General features: G+C 39.3%; 1 protein-coding gene across 2 annotated transcripts in view; it reads left to right on the forward strand.

Annotated features, from left to right (window-relative positions):
* Positions 1-18,110, forward strand: part of LOC133859245 (protein SWEETIE) — an 82,396-nt gene that overhangs the window by 34,732 nt on the left and 29,554 nt on the right. For both annotated transcript variants that reach the window (XM_062294577.1, XM_062294576.1), the window contains exons 13-19: positions 4,250-4,353; positions 7,365-7,497; positions 7,575-7,681; positions 11,259-11,369; positions 11,459-11,626; positions 11,808-11,894; positions 12,124-12,217. In XM_062294577.1, the coding sequence (XP_062150561.1) occupies positions 4,250-4,353; positions 7,365-7,497; positions 7,575-7,681; positions 11,259-11,369; positions 11,459-11,626; positions 11,808-11,894; positions 12,124-12,217 (804 nt within the window). The remainder of the gene's footprint in view (positions 1-4,249; positions 4,354-7,364; positions 7,498-7,574; positions 7,682-11,258; positions 11,370-11,458; positions 11,627-11,807; positions 11,895-12,123; positions 12,218-18,110) is intronic.

Here is an 18,110-nt window from a genome sequence, read left to right on the forward strand (position 1 = left end):
GCCCTTTTGAACAGTAGCGAAGAAGAACTTACTAAGAGCCTCCATCACAATGACGAATAATAGTGGTGACAGTGGGTCACCCTGTCTAAGGCCACGAGAGCTACTGAAAAAACCGGTTGGGGAGCCATTCACCAGCACAAAGAATCGCACCGTAGAAATACAGTGCGCTATCCAGGAGCACCATCTCTCCCCAAAGCCACATCTTCTCAACATATACAGTAAGAAATCCCAGTTTACGTGGTCGTAGGCCTTCTCAACATCCAACTTACAAAGTAACCCTGGTTCGCCGGATTTGATTCGACTATCCAAGCACTCATTGGCAATAAGAACTGAATCAAGAATTTGCCTGCCTTTCACAAAAGCATTTTGAGGGGATGATATAATCTTCTCCACCACCTTTTTAAGTCTATTTGCAAGGACTTTTGCAATGATCTTGTACACACCACTAACAAGACTGATAGGACGAAAGTCCTTTAAATCCACAGCCCAGACTTCTTCGGAATGAAAGCAATAAAAGTGGCGTTAACACTTTTGACAAACTTGCTTTGAGAGTGAAAGTCCCAGAAAACCCTCATAAGATCTGTCTTGATCACATCCCAGCAGTCTTGGAAAAACGCAAGAGAAAACCCATCTGGACCAGGAGCCTTGTCTCGATTCATGCTTTTCACCACCTCTAAGACCTCCATCTCCTCGAAAGGAAGTTCTAAAGAAGAGGCCTCAGCTGCATCCAAGGTGTCGAAAGCAATATTATCCATTCTAGGTCTCCATGGGAAAGGTTCTGTAAAGAGAGACTCATAGAATTGAGCCACATGTTCTCTGATGACCTGCTGGTCGGAAGAAACAGAGCCATTGATGGAGAGCGACTCTATGGAATTAGACCTCCTGTTCGAGTTAGCAATTCGGTGAAAGAATTTAGTGCATTTATCACCCTCTTTCAGCCACAGAACCCTAGACTTCTGTCTCCAACTAATCTCTTCCTGCAAGATAGAGTTCTCCAGGTCTCTTATGACCGCACATTTCCTCTCCTTTTCTTCAGAAGATAGACCTTGTTGTTCCTCCAACCTATCAAGAGTACCTAGCTCTTCCATGTGCAATTTTTTGCGAAACTCCACATTGCCAAACTCCTGTTCATTCCATCTTTTGAGATCAACCTTTAAGGCCTTAAGCTTTTGAGTGAAGATGAAGCTAGGAGAACCCTGGAAGCGATAAGACTCCCACCAAAGCCGAACCCTATCCACAAACCCTTCAGCCTTCAACCACATATTCTCAAACTTGAACGGTCTGGAACCCCATTGAATGCCACCACAATCCAGGAGGATAGGGAAATGATCAGAACACAATCTAGGAAGCCTTTTCTGAATAGACCCTGGAAACTTGACCTCCCAATCTGGAGAGACAAGAAATCTGTCAATACGAGACCAGGAGGGGTTCTCCTGATTATTGGACCACGTGAAAGTCCCTCCAGCGAGAGGAAAGTCCATGAGGCCCTGCTCGAAAATAAAGTCTGAGAACTCCATCATAGCAGCGTTAAGGCGGCCTTCCCTAGACATTTCAGCAGGAAAATGAATGACATTGAAATCGCCCCCAATACACCAAGGCATCTCCCACCAAGAAGCAAGGCCAGCCAGCTCGTCCCAGAGCAATCTTCTAAAAGAGTCAAGGTTAGGACCGTATATCCCCGCGAAGGCCCAAGTAAAGTCATCGGCAACGCTCCTAAAAGAACAAGCAACAACAAACTCCCCCACATACATATCTAATTTCTCAACAACCCTTCTATCCCACATGATAAGGATACCACCAGAGGCCCCGCATGAGGGTAAGTAACACCAATCAACGAAGTGACATCCCCAAAGGCGCCTCACTAAGCTGTTGGAGATGAACTCCAATTTGGTTTCTTGCAAGCAAATAATGTCTGCCTTCCATTGTCTAATTAGGTTTTTAACTTTCAACTGCTTGCTACCCTCATTTAAGCCCCTGACATTCCACGAGAGAATTTTTGGCTTCATAAAATACCTCCAATCGCCCTCCCTTTACACCTACTCTGAGAGCTGCTTCCGCTTCTCGCATCATAATTAATAGAACAAGATAATCTATTAAGTTCTCTATTGAACTTGTTGCCCGCTTTCAGAGAAGAACCCGTCTCCTTCTTGTCATTTTCAGCAAGGATAGCCTCAAACACGGCTGAAAGCTGACCTTCATAGCCATCACACGTGACCCCCACCGACTGGCTATACTCCAGAACCGCCTTCAAGAAGTCCATTGGAGATTTTTTACCGGAAAAACCCTTGAAATTATCACCCGGACAGCAACACAAAGGAGCCGGCTCTTCCTCCGGGGGCTCAATAAGCTTCATTCCATACGTGGACCCCAAACCGGAAGGGGAGAAGAGAGTAATAGAGGCATCTTCAACTTCTAACTCCGAGGGATAAAAGCCCGAAGGAATCAAAGGATCCAACGAACTCCGACCAGCCCAGACAACCATCACTGAGTCTGAACCCATCCGAACTGTGGTAGGGACTTCCGGAATTTTGGGTACAACCTCCAGCCTAGAACCGGGTAGCTCAGACCCATTATAAGGAACCGGCTGGGAGGTTAAACTTTCCAAGGCAGGGACAACAGTCTGCCCTCCGGCGCAGAGCAGAGGTGGGCAAATGCCGGTGTCCACCACGTTGATGAGTGGCCCGGGACCTAACTCCAACAGCTTGGAGTTGCATACCGGAGCTTGGATTTCGAGAGGAGCATAAACACCACCGTCAGCCTCTGTGCATCCCGCAGACTGAACCGCACTCCTGGCTATACCCATCTCTTCCTTTTCTTCCCTTGTATCCGCTTCTATGGTAACAGGACGAGACCCCCGCTCTGGCCTGGAGGCAGACTCGACGCGTGTGATCTCCGAAGACGTGATCGTCGTAGGAGGAAGACAGAACCCGTCAGAAGTCGACGCTCCCTCCGGAACACTCTCTTGTCCACCGGAACCCGACACTGCCAACGGTTCTGTTACTGTAGGCGTAACTTTAGGCGTAGCCAGATCGGCCGTTGAAACACTTGGGTTGGGCTTAGATTTCGGAACCCAACAAGTCCTTTGCTTTTTCTTCTTCCTGTTCTTCTATAATAATTTGACTACAAAAAGGTAGTTATCTGGTGTCTTTTAGCTCTATTCCTTTTATTTTTTTTGAACTCTGTCACTAGTCATAATGCCTAATCAAGTTTACGCACTTTGATGAGTTTAGCAGCATGTACTTTGTATATCCAACCATTTTTTGCTGAACAATATTCCCTACAAGGTGTAATGTTTTTAATCTGTTCCTGAGCCCAACAGTATCGGTCACTGCTATTAGTAGCTTTTCCTTGTGGTTGTTCATTGGATTGCTGCTTCATCAACATATTCTCTTGAGTATTTTTTTCTATAATATTTTTTTGATGAGTATGCCAATAATTTATTAAAAATGCGGAAAAGGGATGCAATTTGTGAATCATTTGGTTCTGCTGTAGTTCTCTATTGCTGTTATCTTGTTCTAAGTTGTTTGTTGTAGCTAAATTCAGCTGAAGTAATGTTGCCACTGTCTGAAGAAGGGAGTAGGGTAGGTATTAGTTGAATAGTAATTGTCTTGGGACTGATGGGCAATACAAACTTGGGAGGGAAAGATGTGGTCTCAAATTCATCAGTTTATGAACTCAAGAATTTCATTCTCAAGCATTTAGATTGGGAGATGCAATCTCATGCAGACATAGGGTGCTATATTGGTGAAGATGGAGTGTGTTCCATGACTTGCAATCTCATATTAAATAGCCAGTTCATTTGTGAAGATTAGTTAAATCTGTCCAACATGCTCTTGAGCCTACCCTTTTGTCTTGTGGCTCTAATCTAAAGCCATAGGTCTAACTTTCAAGTATAAATTGCTGATAGGCAAGTAGCTTATCTTATGAAATTAATAGTATTCCATCTGTAATTGAACTTAATGTTCCGAGTTCTTTTTCTTTTAGATTCCTGTTAAGTTAAATAGTCTCTTACAAATTGCTCTTTCTTGCTTGCGCATTCATCAGTATTCATTGCACATTTCCAGGAAATCTTAGGATTCTCCTCGGTTTATTCTTTAATAGGTGCCACTCCCACCTCTGAATTGTAGTGACTGTGTTGTATCAAAAGCTTTTGATTGATTTTTGGTTCTTTGTGTGTTAATTTTCTTTAGTATGCTTCTTTTGCGCACAAAGCACGTTTAATTAATTGGTTCTGTTATGTTATCTGCAGGGAAGTAATTTGCAATTCGAGCTTGATTCCTTGCATGGGCAAGCTACTGTGTTGGCTGCTTTGGTTTCTATTTCGCAAAAGTTACCTCTTGGTTATCCAGCTAGGTACTGGTCACCTTTTCTTTTCCTTTTTTTTTTTTTTTTTTTTTTTTTTTTTTTTTTTTTAAAAAAAAAAGTTTCAAGATTACGTAACTCACAATATAATATTATATTAGTGTTTGGGTGCGGGTGTGTGTGGGGTATATAACCGCATAAAATCATTGAGTTCTAGCACCCAAGTTGATGCATAGCATCTTAGATCTGTTGAATGTGCATAAATTACTTTGTGAGACTATTAGGAATTTGAGATAATCTTGAAGGTAGGTGAAGTGAGAAGGACCAAAAAATGGTTTGAAACTTCTCTAAAATCCTATAAACATAACTGATAGTTGAACTTGATATTTGTACGTTATGGATTTTATTGGAAAGCGAAGAAAGGCATAGTAGCTATTATGGGCCTACAAGATGGACCGGTGTTATGGGCCTATGAGATGGACCGGCCTGTGGACAGCAGTGGACAGTAAGGCCGTTAGGAAGGATAGCTGAGGGAATGACTCTTTAGGAAGGATCCAGAAGGGTTTCCCAACATATGTTAATTCCTTTTGTACCCCTAGATCCAGATGCGATATAAGCATCTTTATTCTGCATTTTCAGTTAATTGTGGTATGATAGTGATAGGCTGAATTCGGTTAGAATTATTCTAACTGAATTGCCTATATATAGAAGGTAATAGTGAGGTAGAGAGCAGACTGAAAAAATCCTTGTAGCTGAACTTTTGAGAGATCGGGCCTCTCCAAGAGCCCTCCGGTATTATTCAGTACTATTCAGAATTCCCTTGTCTTCTCCATTCTCCTTTTCATTACATTTCTAGAAATCCCCATTACAGTAGCACAGGTGGACGTTTCTCTGATTGTTGAGGCTGTGAGGGCGATTAGTGTTCCGATGGCACAGTCTTTGGGTGTAACTTCTCAACCCTCGGTTGGGGTCGTGGTCCAGTCCACAACGGCGCAGCCCTTGTCTGGTGGTGTTGGGCCTGCATTTTCGTATTTGTTTGGCGTGGGGGGTTCCTCCCTCTTTTCAGTGGGTTTTGTTTTTGTCTAGACCGTTCTCCTCAGTGAATAGGTGTTCACCCCAGTTTTTACCTGGTATGTCTTGGAGGGACCAGCGGTCTTCTTGGGTCTTCGAGGTTGGCGAATCTTTGAATGGGGATGATCCTTAGGGAGGGGTTGTTGGATACCCCAAGGCAATGCAAGTTGCTAGGTTGTGTTATCATACGATGGGGGTTTCTTACCGGGGGACTGAGAAGGGTTTTCTAGATTTCTTGACTTTAGTTGATGAGGGGTAGCGCTTTGTCTCTGCTCTTAAGCAAAAAGGGAAAAGAGAGCTCAAGAATCTAGAATGCTCGATCAATTTCGATGCTAGTGGTGTTGGTTTTAGCCGGGTTAAAGGCAAGAGGGCCCTTCTTGTTGTGAAAATAGGGGGTGAATTGTAGAGTCGGTTCAAATTCATAATTTCTTCTCTAATACCATGTTAAATCACCAATTCTCTCAAAAGCTTTAGCTGATAGGAAATGATGAACTTGATAATTAAATTTATATTCTAACACATGTTAGCATGCAACATGTCTTCAATTTTCGTTCAAAACAACTCACTTAGACTTAGGACTTATATCTAATTTTACAGTGTTTTTGTCAACGGAATATGCCAACACACCATATGAACATATAGTCTTAACATGGTACAATTGGTTGATTGACTATTTTAACATAAAATAAAGTGGGTTGAAGTGATTTAAGATTTGGACTTGTTTCTCCTTTACTGCCACATTGAAACAATATTGAGGCCCAACAGTTGCTATTGATTCTTAAATTTAGCTAGATTATTTTTGAAGGAGCGGTAAGAAAGATGGTAGGCTATGTTTGACTTTCTCTTAACCTTGTACTTCTGAAGTTGTACTCTTTTCATTTTTGTTTCCCAAATGCCTTGTCTTGTTTCCCATTGTCTTTCTTCTCTCTGCTTGAAGGGTTCCTTATCCTTCTCTTTATATTCTTTTGATATGTCCTTCTATTAATATTCTTTTTTTTTTTTTTAAAGTAAATGAAATTTTATAAAAGCGTAAGGCGCCCCTCTAAGTACACTGGAAGTATATACAAGGAAACGCCTAAGAAGGCAAAGAAAAACGAACAAGGAAATCGGAAAAGCTAAAACAAAGATTCTTGTAGTATAGCAGTCTGAATTGACATGCATGAGCTGGTAGATATAGGTTTATATGCATGCCATGATTGGAGAGGTCAATTTTTGATGTCTTCGAATATCAAAATGAAGCATGATTGGTTCAATAGCCTACATGATGGATGTGTCCTGGTGCATAGAGGATATTAAATGTTTATCATCTCATGTATTGGTATTAGATGTTCTTGTTTATCTTTTTCCTCAGCTTTGCTTATTAGTTTTACAATGCAATTCTTTTTTCTTATGATTGGCTATCTTAGTAAATTTCTTTATCATTTGTTGCTGGTTAGGTTAGATTTTTCATTAATATCTTCCTTCCAGTGGACATTGCCTTTACTGGTCAGAATATCTATTTCATTTTAATTTACAGGCCTTTGTTCTTTGATGTTAAATTTGAGTCCTGGCATTGTCATGTTGGTTCATATGCAGATACTCTGTTAATTCCTTAGTAGATCTAAGAAATGAGATATGGTGCTGGACTTAGAATATTTCAGCTTTATGTTATATTGTTTCTTATGCTTCCTTTTATCTTCCATACTTTTGTTGGAGTTGTTTTATCATCATAGTTCTTGTTCTTGGTTGCTGCCCTCCAAAGATCCCCTTGCCCATTGTTTGGATATATATATCTACTTAACCTATTTTGTTACAACCCATACTCTTGTATCTTTGTTATGCTAGTGCCCTGAATTTGCATATTGGTGGGGCCATGTTATGTTGTGAGCCATTCTTCTTGTGGTCACCATGTCAAATGGGAAAGGATTTAAATGCTAATTGTTGTACATGATAAATGATGGTTCTTTAATATTTGGTTGTCATAATCAGTAGTATCTTGTTGTTCTGTGCAGATTGCCCAGATCAGTGCTCGAAGTTTCAAAGAAGATGCTGATAGAATCTAGTCGGAACCCTGTGGCCGCCACAGTTGAAAAAGAAGCTGGATGGTTACTTTTATCATCACTGTTGGATTCTATGCCAAAGGAGGTACATAGTCATCTCTGTAATCTTTCATTTGGTGTAAGAACTATATGCATGCTGTCGTGCTAATTTTATTCTAGCAGGAGCTTGAAGATCAGGTTTTTGATATTCTTTCCTTGTGGGCTACTCTCTTTAGTGGAAATCCTGAACATGAAATGAAGCAAACTGGAGATTTAACGTCTAGTATACGGTAAGTCAGTATATTAAGTATGGTTGGTATTAAATTGGTTTTGCAATTATGTATTGTGATTTATTGGAAAAATATCTGTATTAGGTGTAATCACTGCACAGAAGCTGCAATCTCTTGATCCTCCTTACAAGCTTTTAAGATTTATAGTGTGCTTGTTACATAACTTTGGTTATATTGCAGTTGGATCTTTAAATATCTTCAGATAGTTAAAATTAAAGAGAAAATGAGGTGTCTTCATTTTGAAATAGTTTCTAAACTAAGAAAGAAACAAAACACAATATGATTGCGATATTTTAGGAGAAGAGAAAACTGGTGTGTTTTCGCCATGAGCTTTGCTCTTGGTGTTTGCTTTTTGGGCTGAATTCTCAAGTCAGTTTTTGAGTTGTTCAAAGGCGGTGAGAGAGTTGGCTTGTAAAGTTATAGGGTTGTAGATTAGATTGCATCACCTTTTTGTTTAATGTGATATACTTAGGCCGAAAGGAATATGGGGAGCTTTGGAGGTTGTGGACATCTTGATGTTTTGTCTCAAGATGCTGCTCTTGAGATCTCTGTTTTATCTGTTGTATGTTCATCCAAGACTCTTCTCCTGTTTAGGACTTTAGATATTCTGAATCTTTGCATTGACAAGTTTTATTGGGAGATTTTTGTGGGCAACCTGTGTCCCTTGGCTTTCCCAACTCTTTTTACGATTCTGAATCATAAAAGAAATCTGGTTCTTATGTTTTGAAGCGGCGTCGGGGTTGAAAATAAATGTCTAAATCAGAGATTGTTCCAGCAGGCGATGTGGAGGGTTTGGCTAGCATTCTTGGGTGTGTGTGGCTTCGTTTCCGGTGAAGTATTTGGGTCTTCCTTTAGACCCTCACTACAAGGCTTCCACTATTTGGAGTGGCATTATTGAGAAGATGGAGCATAGATTGGCGGGTTGGAAGAGGCTGTATTTATCAAAGGGAGGTAGGTTAACTTTGATAAAAAGTACTCTCTCTAACTTACCAACGTATTATTTGTCCATTTTCCCTATTCTAGTAGGAGTGGCTAATCGATTGGAAAAACTTCAGAGGGACTTTCTTTGGGGAGGTTTTGGAGATGGGTTTAAGTTTCATTTGGTGAATTGGTAAAAAATATGTTCTCCAATAATTTTAGGGGGGGTTAGGGGTGAAAAGTTTGATTCAATGTAATTGGGCCCTTTTTGAGCAAGTGGTTGTGGAGGTTTGCTATAGAAAGGGATGCTTTGTGGAGAAAGGTGGTGAACATTATATATAATAGTATGAGGGGAGGTTGGTGTTCAAAGGTGGTTGGGGGACCCTATGGGGTGGGAGTGTGGAAATGTATAAGGAGGAAGTGGGACGGTTTTGCTAATCATGTGCGTTATGAGGTAGGAGATAGCTCAAGTGTTGTTTTGGCATGATGTTTGGTGTAGGGAACACTGTTGAATGTCCTATTTCCTGAATTGTTCACTATTGCGTGTGGTAAGGATGCGTGGGTGGCGGAGAATATGCAGTTCCATAATGGAACCATTCATTGGAATATTCTATTTACTAGATCTGTACACGATTGGGAGGTGGAAGTGGTCTCTAAGTTCTTTGAGTTGTATTCTCAAAGAGTCAAGCATGGAGGCGAGGATACAATTTGTTGGATTTCATCTATAAGGATTATTATTATTTTTTGATATGTCATATCATTAAAAAGCGCAGATGAGCACAACCCAATTACACAAAAAGTATACCAAAGTGCCCTTGAAAAGAAGAAACAAAAGAGCAAGAAATTAAAAACTCTGCAAACGTAACACGACTCGGGCTATGATGAGCCGAGACCCATAAAATTATTTGAAGTGAAGTCTTACCATCAGGTATTATCTAATCTTGCAATTTCCATTTTTCGCTGGAAGAGTATCTAGAAAGTTAAGGCTCCCCCAAGAGTGGTTTTCTATGTGTGGATGGCGGCTTTAGGGAAAATTTTAACTTTGGATAATTTACGAAAGATGAATATTATTGTGATGGAGTGGTGCTGTTTGTGCAAGATTTGTGGAGAGTCTATGGATAATTTACTCCTTCATTGTGAGGTTGCCATAGAGTTGATTTTTCAGTTGTTTGGCGTTGATTGGGTTATGCCTCGCAAGGGGAAGGATTTGTTGGGGAGTTGGATGGGACAATTGGGCAACCGTAATATTTTGAACATATGGAGGTTGGCTCATTTGTTTTTGATGTGATGTCTTTGGAGAGAGCCGAACGCAAGGAGCTTTGACGATCGTGAGAATGTATTATTAGAATTGAAGAAAATGATGCTACACACCATGTATATGGAGAGTGGCATGGGATAGTGTGCCTGTTCCTAATTTTTGTTAGAATTATGTTGTTCTTTCTCTATGATTTATGGCTTCTTTTGTATACTCCTTGTGTACTGGGGTTGCGCCCCTGCGCTTTGATTAAATTTACATTACTTATATTAAAAAAAAGAATTATAAAAGAAATAATGATAGATGAAGAGATGTCTGGGAACTTATGATTTCATTTGAAAGATGGAAGAAAACTCTATAATCTTGAGTCATTTGTTTTTCCGACTATTTCTTTTACATGCATTATGTATATTTTGTCCCTCTTAAGGGAATTACTGACGTTTTGTGCATGCACACAAATTCACAGACCTGCAAGCTGCCATATATATGCATACATATACATTAAAACAAAAGATAGATAATTATGTCTACATGTATGTATTTATGTATGTGTATGTTGCCAGGCATGTCACCGTCTTTGGCAAAGAGAGTGAAACAAAAGACTAATAATTATGGCCAATCACATGATGTTGGTTTTTGTATTCTATAATGTGTTTGTACATGGCACTCTGGGTGTGTGTAACTAACCAATCAAAAGAAAAAGGTCAACATATACTTATTTGTTGAAACTTAACATTTAATTCAACAGTGATGTAATATTTGTAAGTATTGCCCATCTGTTTTGACCAAACAGTCACGAGTTTTTGTTCCACGATAGTGTTATTTTGTCTGCTGATACTTACAATTGATGTAATAAGCTGAGTAGGTGGACATATTAAATCATGTGCATTTTCTGAGTAATACAAATTTTACTATTGGAGTTCTATGGCGGAAAGTTTATGATTCTTTAGTTCTCTAATGTTTTACTTGTGTTGAGTAAATTGGAATTAGGTAGTCTTTATCTATAAGGTCCTTGTTTGATTCGAAGCCTTCAGTCTAATCGTTTTTGGGTAAATTTTAGATTGTAACTTCTAGGAGAAGTCTCTTGGTTTACCTGACTTCTCATTTTGTTTTCTTTTAATTTAATCTTTCTTTATTACTTATGAAAAAATGGAAGGACTGATTTCTGATTTTAATTGCCTTTGTTTTGGATTTATAATTTTCCTGGTCCCCTAATTTGTTGGCTTTATAATAATTTGTCATTATGGTAAATGATTTATGATTGTTTATTATAATGGATTGCGCTTTTTAATGATATTTCTCTTACTTATCAAAAAATTGTTTATTATAATGGTTGTCTTGAATGAGGTTGAGTGTAATTTATGATTATTTATTAATCTTTTGTTCTCCTTTTGCCTTTTGTAGTGTGTGGTCTGCTGCAGTTGATGCACTCACCGCTTTCGTAAGGTGCTTTGTTGCTCCCAATGCTGTGAACAGTGGAATTTTACTTCAACCAGTGCTTGTATACCTTAGTTGGTATGTCTGCCAATACTTCGAATATCTTAGGCCAAAACTTCTGTTGTTCTTGTATTAGTTAAAATGTTCTAACGTATCTTGGAAAGCAGTGCTTTATCCTATATTTCAGTGGCAAGAGCCAAAGAGATCCCAAATCTGAAGCCTGCAGTAGACATATTTGTTATCAAGACGTTAATTGCTTATCAGTCCCTTCCTGATCCATTGACATATAAGAATGACCACCCCCAGGTTATTCAGTTGTGCACAACTCCATATAGGTAATGATATGCTACAGTTGCTCATGTTGCTTTACTTTTGTATCAGATTTTTATTATTCTATTTTTGGGTTAAATACTCCTTAAATGTCAATTCCTTTAACTTGCAAAATTGAAATTTCTCTTTGTCGTTTTGTGTGACTGATTTGGTTCTCTATTCCATATTGTTGGGTTAAAATAAAAGAGTTGCTTCTGGATGTGAGGAAAGCTCATGCTTGAGGTTGCTGTTAGACAAGAGGGATGCATGGTTGGGTCCCTGGATTCCTGGAAGGTGCTTAGCATTTCATTTCATGGGTTCTTTGATTTTATATAATGGTTGAACCTTGGTAATTTCTGTTGGTTTAGCTTCCCGACTAATGTCTTTACAAGTTTGATATTTTTGCGTAGTGTATCATTATTTCAATCCCTTTTGGCAAGCTCAGATTTTTTATTTTTGTTGGCAGCAAGCTCAGATTCTTTTATTCTTTTTTTTTTTTTTCTTGTTAATTACGTTTACTTAGGGATTGGTTAGAAGATGAACTTCGGGCTTTCCAAGGTGGAAAAGATGGCCTAATGCCTTGTGTATGGGAGGATGAGCCTTCTAGCTTTCCTCAGGTAATAGTTGTTTTGTCTTAGTTTCTGTTTTTCTCTCTTACAAATTCAAGGTATGATTTTCAAACTTCTTAATAACATATTAGGCTCCAGCAAATTCGCTGGTGGAAAGAAGAAAAACCAATTATTTAGTTATATGGGTGCTATATCAGGAAAAGATAGAGGAAAGAAAAGTTGGAAAAAGGAGAATAGTTAGTTCCTTAAGTTAAATCACGACTTATCCCTAAAGTTTAAGCTTATCGAAAAGGGTGATTTTAATTTTTTGATTATAGTATAACACTCCTCATGTGTGGGTTTAAACTTCTCATTAACAGGTGAGGTCCAACACGTAGAATATTTAACTGAAATTAGGGTTAACTTGTGGAATTAAGGTTCTAACTGAGGACTTTTACTCTAATACCAAGTGGAAATAGCATAATAAGAAAGAGAAAGAAAAGTTTATTTTTTGATAAGTAATGCAAATTTATTAAAAGTAAAGAGGGGCGCAATCCTAGCACACATGAAGTATACAAAAAAACCTCCTAAAATTAGAACAGATAACAAAAATCCAAAAACTCAGAAAAGTTAGAAACAGACAAACTATTCCATGCTACTCTCCATGTATAAAGGGGTTGGGACATCATCTTCTTCAACTCTAAGGTCACAGTCTCCCAATCTTCAAAATTTCTTGCGTTCCATTCTCTCCAAAGACACCACATTAAACACAGAGCAGCCAACCTCCACATTTTCAGAACAGTACGGTGTTCCAATTGTCCCCTCCAACTCACCAATAACTTGCTCATCTTTCGAGGCATAACTCATACAACGCCAAACAATTGGAAAAATGTACTCCACAATTCTGTGGTAACCTGACAATGAAGAAGGTGATTCATAGATTCCTCTTTTTCCTTAAACATACAACACTAATCCACCGCAATAATATTCCGCTTTTTTAAATTATCCAAAGTTCAAATTTTCCCTAAAGCTGGCGTCCACTCAAAAGATGCCACTATCGATGGAGCCTTAACTTTTTAAATACTCTTCTAAGAGAAATAAAAGTAAAAAGACGGAGAAGAGAAAGACAGCTTGTCTAGAAAAGAGAACTCTCAAAATTAGGGTTCTCCTCCTGTTTATGTATTATTTATAATAGTCTCACTTCGTACAAGTACATAAATGGCTTCCAAAATTATAATATAATGTAATCATAAAATAGCACATCAACGCTCCCCCTTAAGGTAAGGAAAAGATATCCCCCATGCCTTTTTTTTCTTAAGATTGTAAGAAAGGCTCCACTTGACACTCAATTTTTCAGGATATCTGCAAGTTGTTCTCCTGTCTTCACATGGTGTACGGATTAGTCCTGTATATAGTTTTTATTTAATAAAATGCTTGTCAATCTCAACATGCTTGATTTGGTCACGTTGGACTAGTTTGTGAGCAATGTGAATAGCAGAGTTCTTTTTATTTTTTATTTTTTTATAAGTAAAGTATTTTCAAAAAGCGCAAAGGGGCACAACTCATACTACACAGGACTTATATATGAAGCCCCTAATTCAAAGAAAAAAGTGAGCACCTATCTATAAATTCAAAATAAGAACATTCATACATAAACTGAATTTTCTCTCTCCACATAAACAACGTTTGTATCATCATTTTCTTCAAGTTCATTAAATCAGTCTCACAATCTTCAAAACAGCGTGCATTTCGTTCCCTCCATACACATCACATCAAACATAATGGAGCCATGCGCCAAATCGGTATCAAAGTCCGATTACCCTTTTGCCACCACCAACTCCCCAACATATCTTTCACCGATCGCGGCATTACCCACTCCACTCCAAACATTTGCATAATTGTCCTACACAATTCTATGGCAACCATATAATGCAAAAATAAATGGTCAATAGACTCTCCAGAAATCTTACACATATAGCACAATTCCATCACAATAATGTTTCTCTTTTGTAAATTATCCAAAGTTAAGATTTTCCCTAAAGTTGCCGTCCACACAAAGAATGCCACTCTTGGGAGGACCTTAACTTTCCAAATACTTTTCCACGGAAAAGAAGACTGAATAGGACTAGATAAAACCTTTTTTTTTTGTAAGTAAAGTATATTCAAAAAGCGCAAAGGGGCGCAACCTATAGTACACATGACGTATACATGAAGCCCTTAATTCAAAGAAAAAAGTGAGCACCTATCTATAAATTCAAAATAAGAACACTCATGCATAAACTGAATTTTCTCTCTCCACATAAACAACGTTTGTAGCATCATTTTCTTCAAGTTCATCAATTAGTCTCACAATCTTCAAAACAGTGTGCATTTCGTTCCTTCCATACACACCACATCAAACACAATGGAGCCATGCGCCAAATCGGTATCAAAGTCCGATTACCCTTTTGCCTCCTCCAACTCCTCAACATATCTTTCACCGATCGCGGCATTACCCACACCACCCCAAACATTTGCAGAATCGTCCTCCACAATTCTATAGCAACCATACAATGTAGAAACAAATGGTCAATAGACTCTCTAGAAATCTTACACATGTAGCACCACTCCATCACAATAATGTTTCTCTTTCGTAAATTATCCAAAGTTAAGATTTTCCTTAAAGTTGCCGTCCACACAAAGAATGCCACTCTCGGGGGGACCTTAACTTTCCAAATACTTTCCCACGGAAAAGAAGACTGAATAGGACTAGATAAAACCTTATAGTAAGACTTCACCTGAAAAGATTTCTTTCGCGCTGGAATCCAACACATTTTATCCTCTCCCTCACTTATAATTTTAAGAGTGTACAACATCTCAAAAAATCTACTAACCGCTTCCACCTCCCAATCATGAACTGGGCGAGAAAATAAAATATTCCACATAATTGTGCCATTTTGTCTCTGCATATTCTCCTCCACCCAAGCATCCTTGCCTCTAGCATTTAGAAACAATTCTGGAAAAAGAGTCTTCAAAGGAATCTCCCCACACCACACATCATGCCAAAATAGAACTTTCGAACCATTCCCGATCTCATATCTCACATGAGCTGCAAAAGCATCTCATCCCCTCCTAATACTCTTCCAAACTCCAAACCCAAAAGAACCCCCAACCTCCTTAGAGCACCAACCACCCCCCATACTTCCATATTTGGAATCCACCACCTTTCTACACAGAGCCTCCCTCTCCAAAGCATATCTCCATAACCATTTACCCATCAAAGCTTTATTGAACATAACCATATTTCTCACTCCTAGTCCCCCCGAAACCTTTGAATAACAAATCGTACGCCAATTAACCAAATGAAATTTAAATTCATTTCCAATACCACCCCAAAGGAAGTCTCTCTGAAGTTTTTCCAAACGATTTGCCACTCCCACTGGAATAGGGAAGAGAGACAGAAAATACGTAGGTAAACTTGAAAGAGTACTATTAATCAAAGTTAACCTTCCACCCTTAGATAAATACAACCTCTTCCAACCCGCTAATCTCGCTTCCATCTTCTCAATAACGCTATTCCACATATGAGCGTCTTTATACTTAGCACCCAACGGCAGACCCAAATACTTTAACGGAAGTGAGGCCACACCATACCCAAGAATACTAGCCAACTCCTCCACATCCCCTACCTCACCTACCGGAACCATCTCAGATTTAGACAAATTAATTCTTAAGCCCGAAGCTGCTTCAAAACAAAGCAGCAAACACCTCAAGTCTCGGATTTGGTCAGCAATAGGATCACAAAAGATCAGCGTATCATTTGTAAATAAAAGATGGGATACCATCATAGCATCTTGCGTACTCGGTCCCACTGAGAACCCCGATAGGCGCCCACTATCCACCATCGCATATATCATCCGACTGAAAGTCTCCATCACCAACACAAACAAAAGAGGAGACAAAGGATCCCCTTGTCGAAGACCCCGTGAGCTACGAAAAAACCCTGAAGGCGACCCATTGATATTTATGGAAAAACAAACACTAGAAATACAATGAGCAATCCAACCACGCCATCTCTCCCCAAAACCGCATCTCTTCAAAACATAAAGCAGAAACTCCCAACTTACATGATCATACGCCTTCTCCAAATCCAACTTACAAATAATGCCCGGAGTTCCAGATCAAATCCTGCTATCCACGCATTCATTTGCCACCAAAACAGAATCCAATATTTGCCTCCCTGATAAAAGTAGTCTGAGAATGGGAAACAACCTTCCCCAACACCGACTTCAACCTATTTGCCAGGACCTTTGAGATGATTTTGTACATTCCACCTATTAAACTGATAGGTCGAAAAAATCCTTGATATCCACCGCTCCAGCTTTCTTTGGAATCAGCGACACAAAGGTAGCGTTAAGGCTCTTTTCGAACTTTCCACTGTTTTGAAACTCCTTTAACACCGCAATAATATCAGTCTTCAAGATCTCCCAACATTTCTGAAAAAATGCCATAGTAAAACCATCAGGCCCAGGAGCCTTATCGGCTTTGAAATTCTGAATTGCCGCCCAAATTTCATCTTCCTCAAACTCACGTTCCATCCATATTCTATCCTCTTCATCAATGGAAAGAAAAGATAAATCATCTGCTCTTGGTCTCCACTGATATTGCTCACTGTACAGCTTTTTGTAGAACTCCACAATGTGATCTTGGATAACTGTCCTATCATCAGTCAATTGTCCATCCACCACTAGAGCCTCTCAATCGTATTATGTCTTCTATGAGAGTTAGCCAGCCGGTGGAAGAATTTGGTATTACTGTCACCCTCTTTTAACCACAATGCCCTAGATTTCTGTCTCCAACTCATTTCTTCAAGAAGAACATGCTGCTCTAAGTTTCTAGAAAACTCTTCTCTCTTAAACTTTTCTTCTTCAGATAACGGCCTATACTCTGCGATCAAATCCAGCTCACACAGACCCTTTTCCAGTTTCTTTTTATGAACCCCTACATTCCCAAACACCTCCTCATTCCATTGTTTAAGATAAGTTTTCAATGCTTTTAACTTACTGGCAAACACAAAGCTAGGTGTACCTTCATACATATAAGATCCCCACCATCTCTTCACCTGCTCCTCAAATCCTTCCGCTTGCAACCACATATTTTCAAATTTAAACGACCCCCTACCACGTCTCCCGACTCCACAATCCAAAAGTAGAGGATAATGATCCGAAAGAATTCGAGGAAGACGTCTTTGAGACACATCTAGAAAATATTCCTCCCATTCTGTAGATAGCAAAAATCGATCAATTCTGAACCAAGTGCGACAATTTGACCAAGTGGATCTCCCCCCAACCAAAGGAATATCGATGAGACCCTGTTCAAAAATAAACTCAGAAAACTCAACCATAGCCTGAGATGATCTTGCTTCCCCCCTTCTTTCGCTCGGAGACCGAACGATGTTAAAGTCCCCCCCCATACACCAAGGCATCTCTCAAATATTCCTCAAACCTGCCAATTCATCCCATAACCCTCTTCTATCACCATCATCATTAGGTCCATAAACACCCGCAAAACCCCAATCAAAATTTATTGACACACTACGGAATGCACAAGCTACCACATACCTCCCCACTTACTCTTCAATCTTCTCGACTACTCTTCTATCCCACATTAACAAGATGCCTCCTAAGCCCCTCTAGAACCCAAATACACCCAATCCACATAAACACAACCCCAAACACTATAGACCACCTCCCTACTAATTACCTCCATTTTTGTCTCTTGTAAGCACATAATATCTGCCTTCCATTCTCCCTCAACAACCCCTAATCTTCGTTCTTTTCTCGAGCTCATTCATGCCTCGAACATTCCATGAAATTATCTTTGGCTTCAACATTAACAATTGCCAACCCTCCCCTTCTTAGTCAACCTAGACGATTGACCTCCTTTCCCATCATAATTCACCGAACATTCTAACCTCTTCACT

Source organism: Alnus glutinosa, chromosome 2 (genome assembly GCF_958979055.1).
Source record: "Alnus glutinosa chromosome 2, dhAlnGlut1.1, whole genome shotgun sequence".
Classification (NCBI taxonomy): Eukaryota; Viridiplantae; Streptophyta; class Magnoliopsida; order Fagales; family Betulaceae; genus Alnus; species Alnus glutinosa.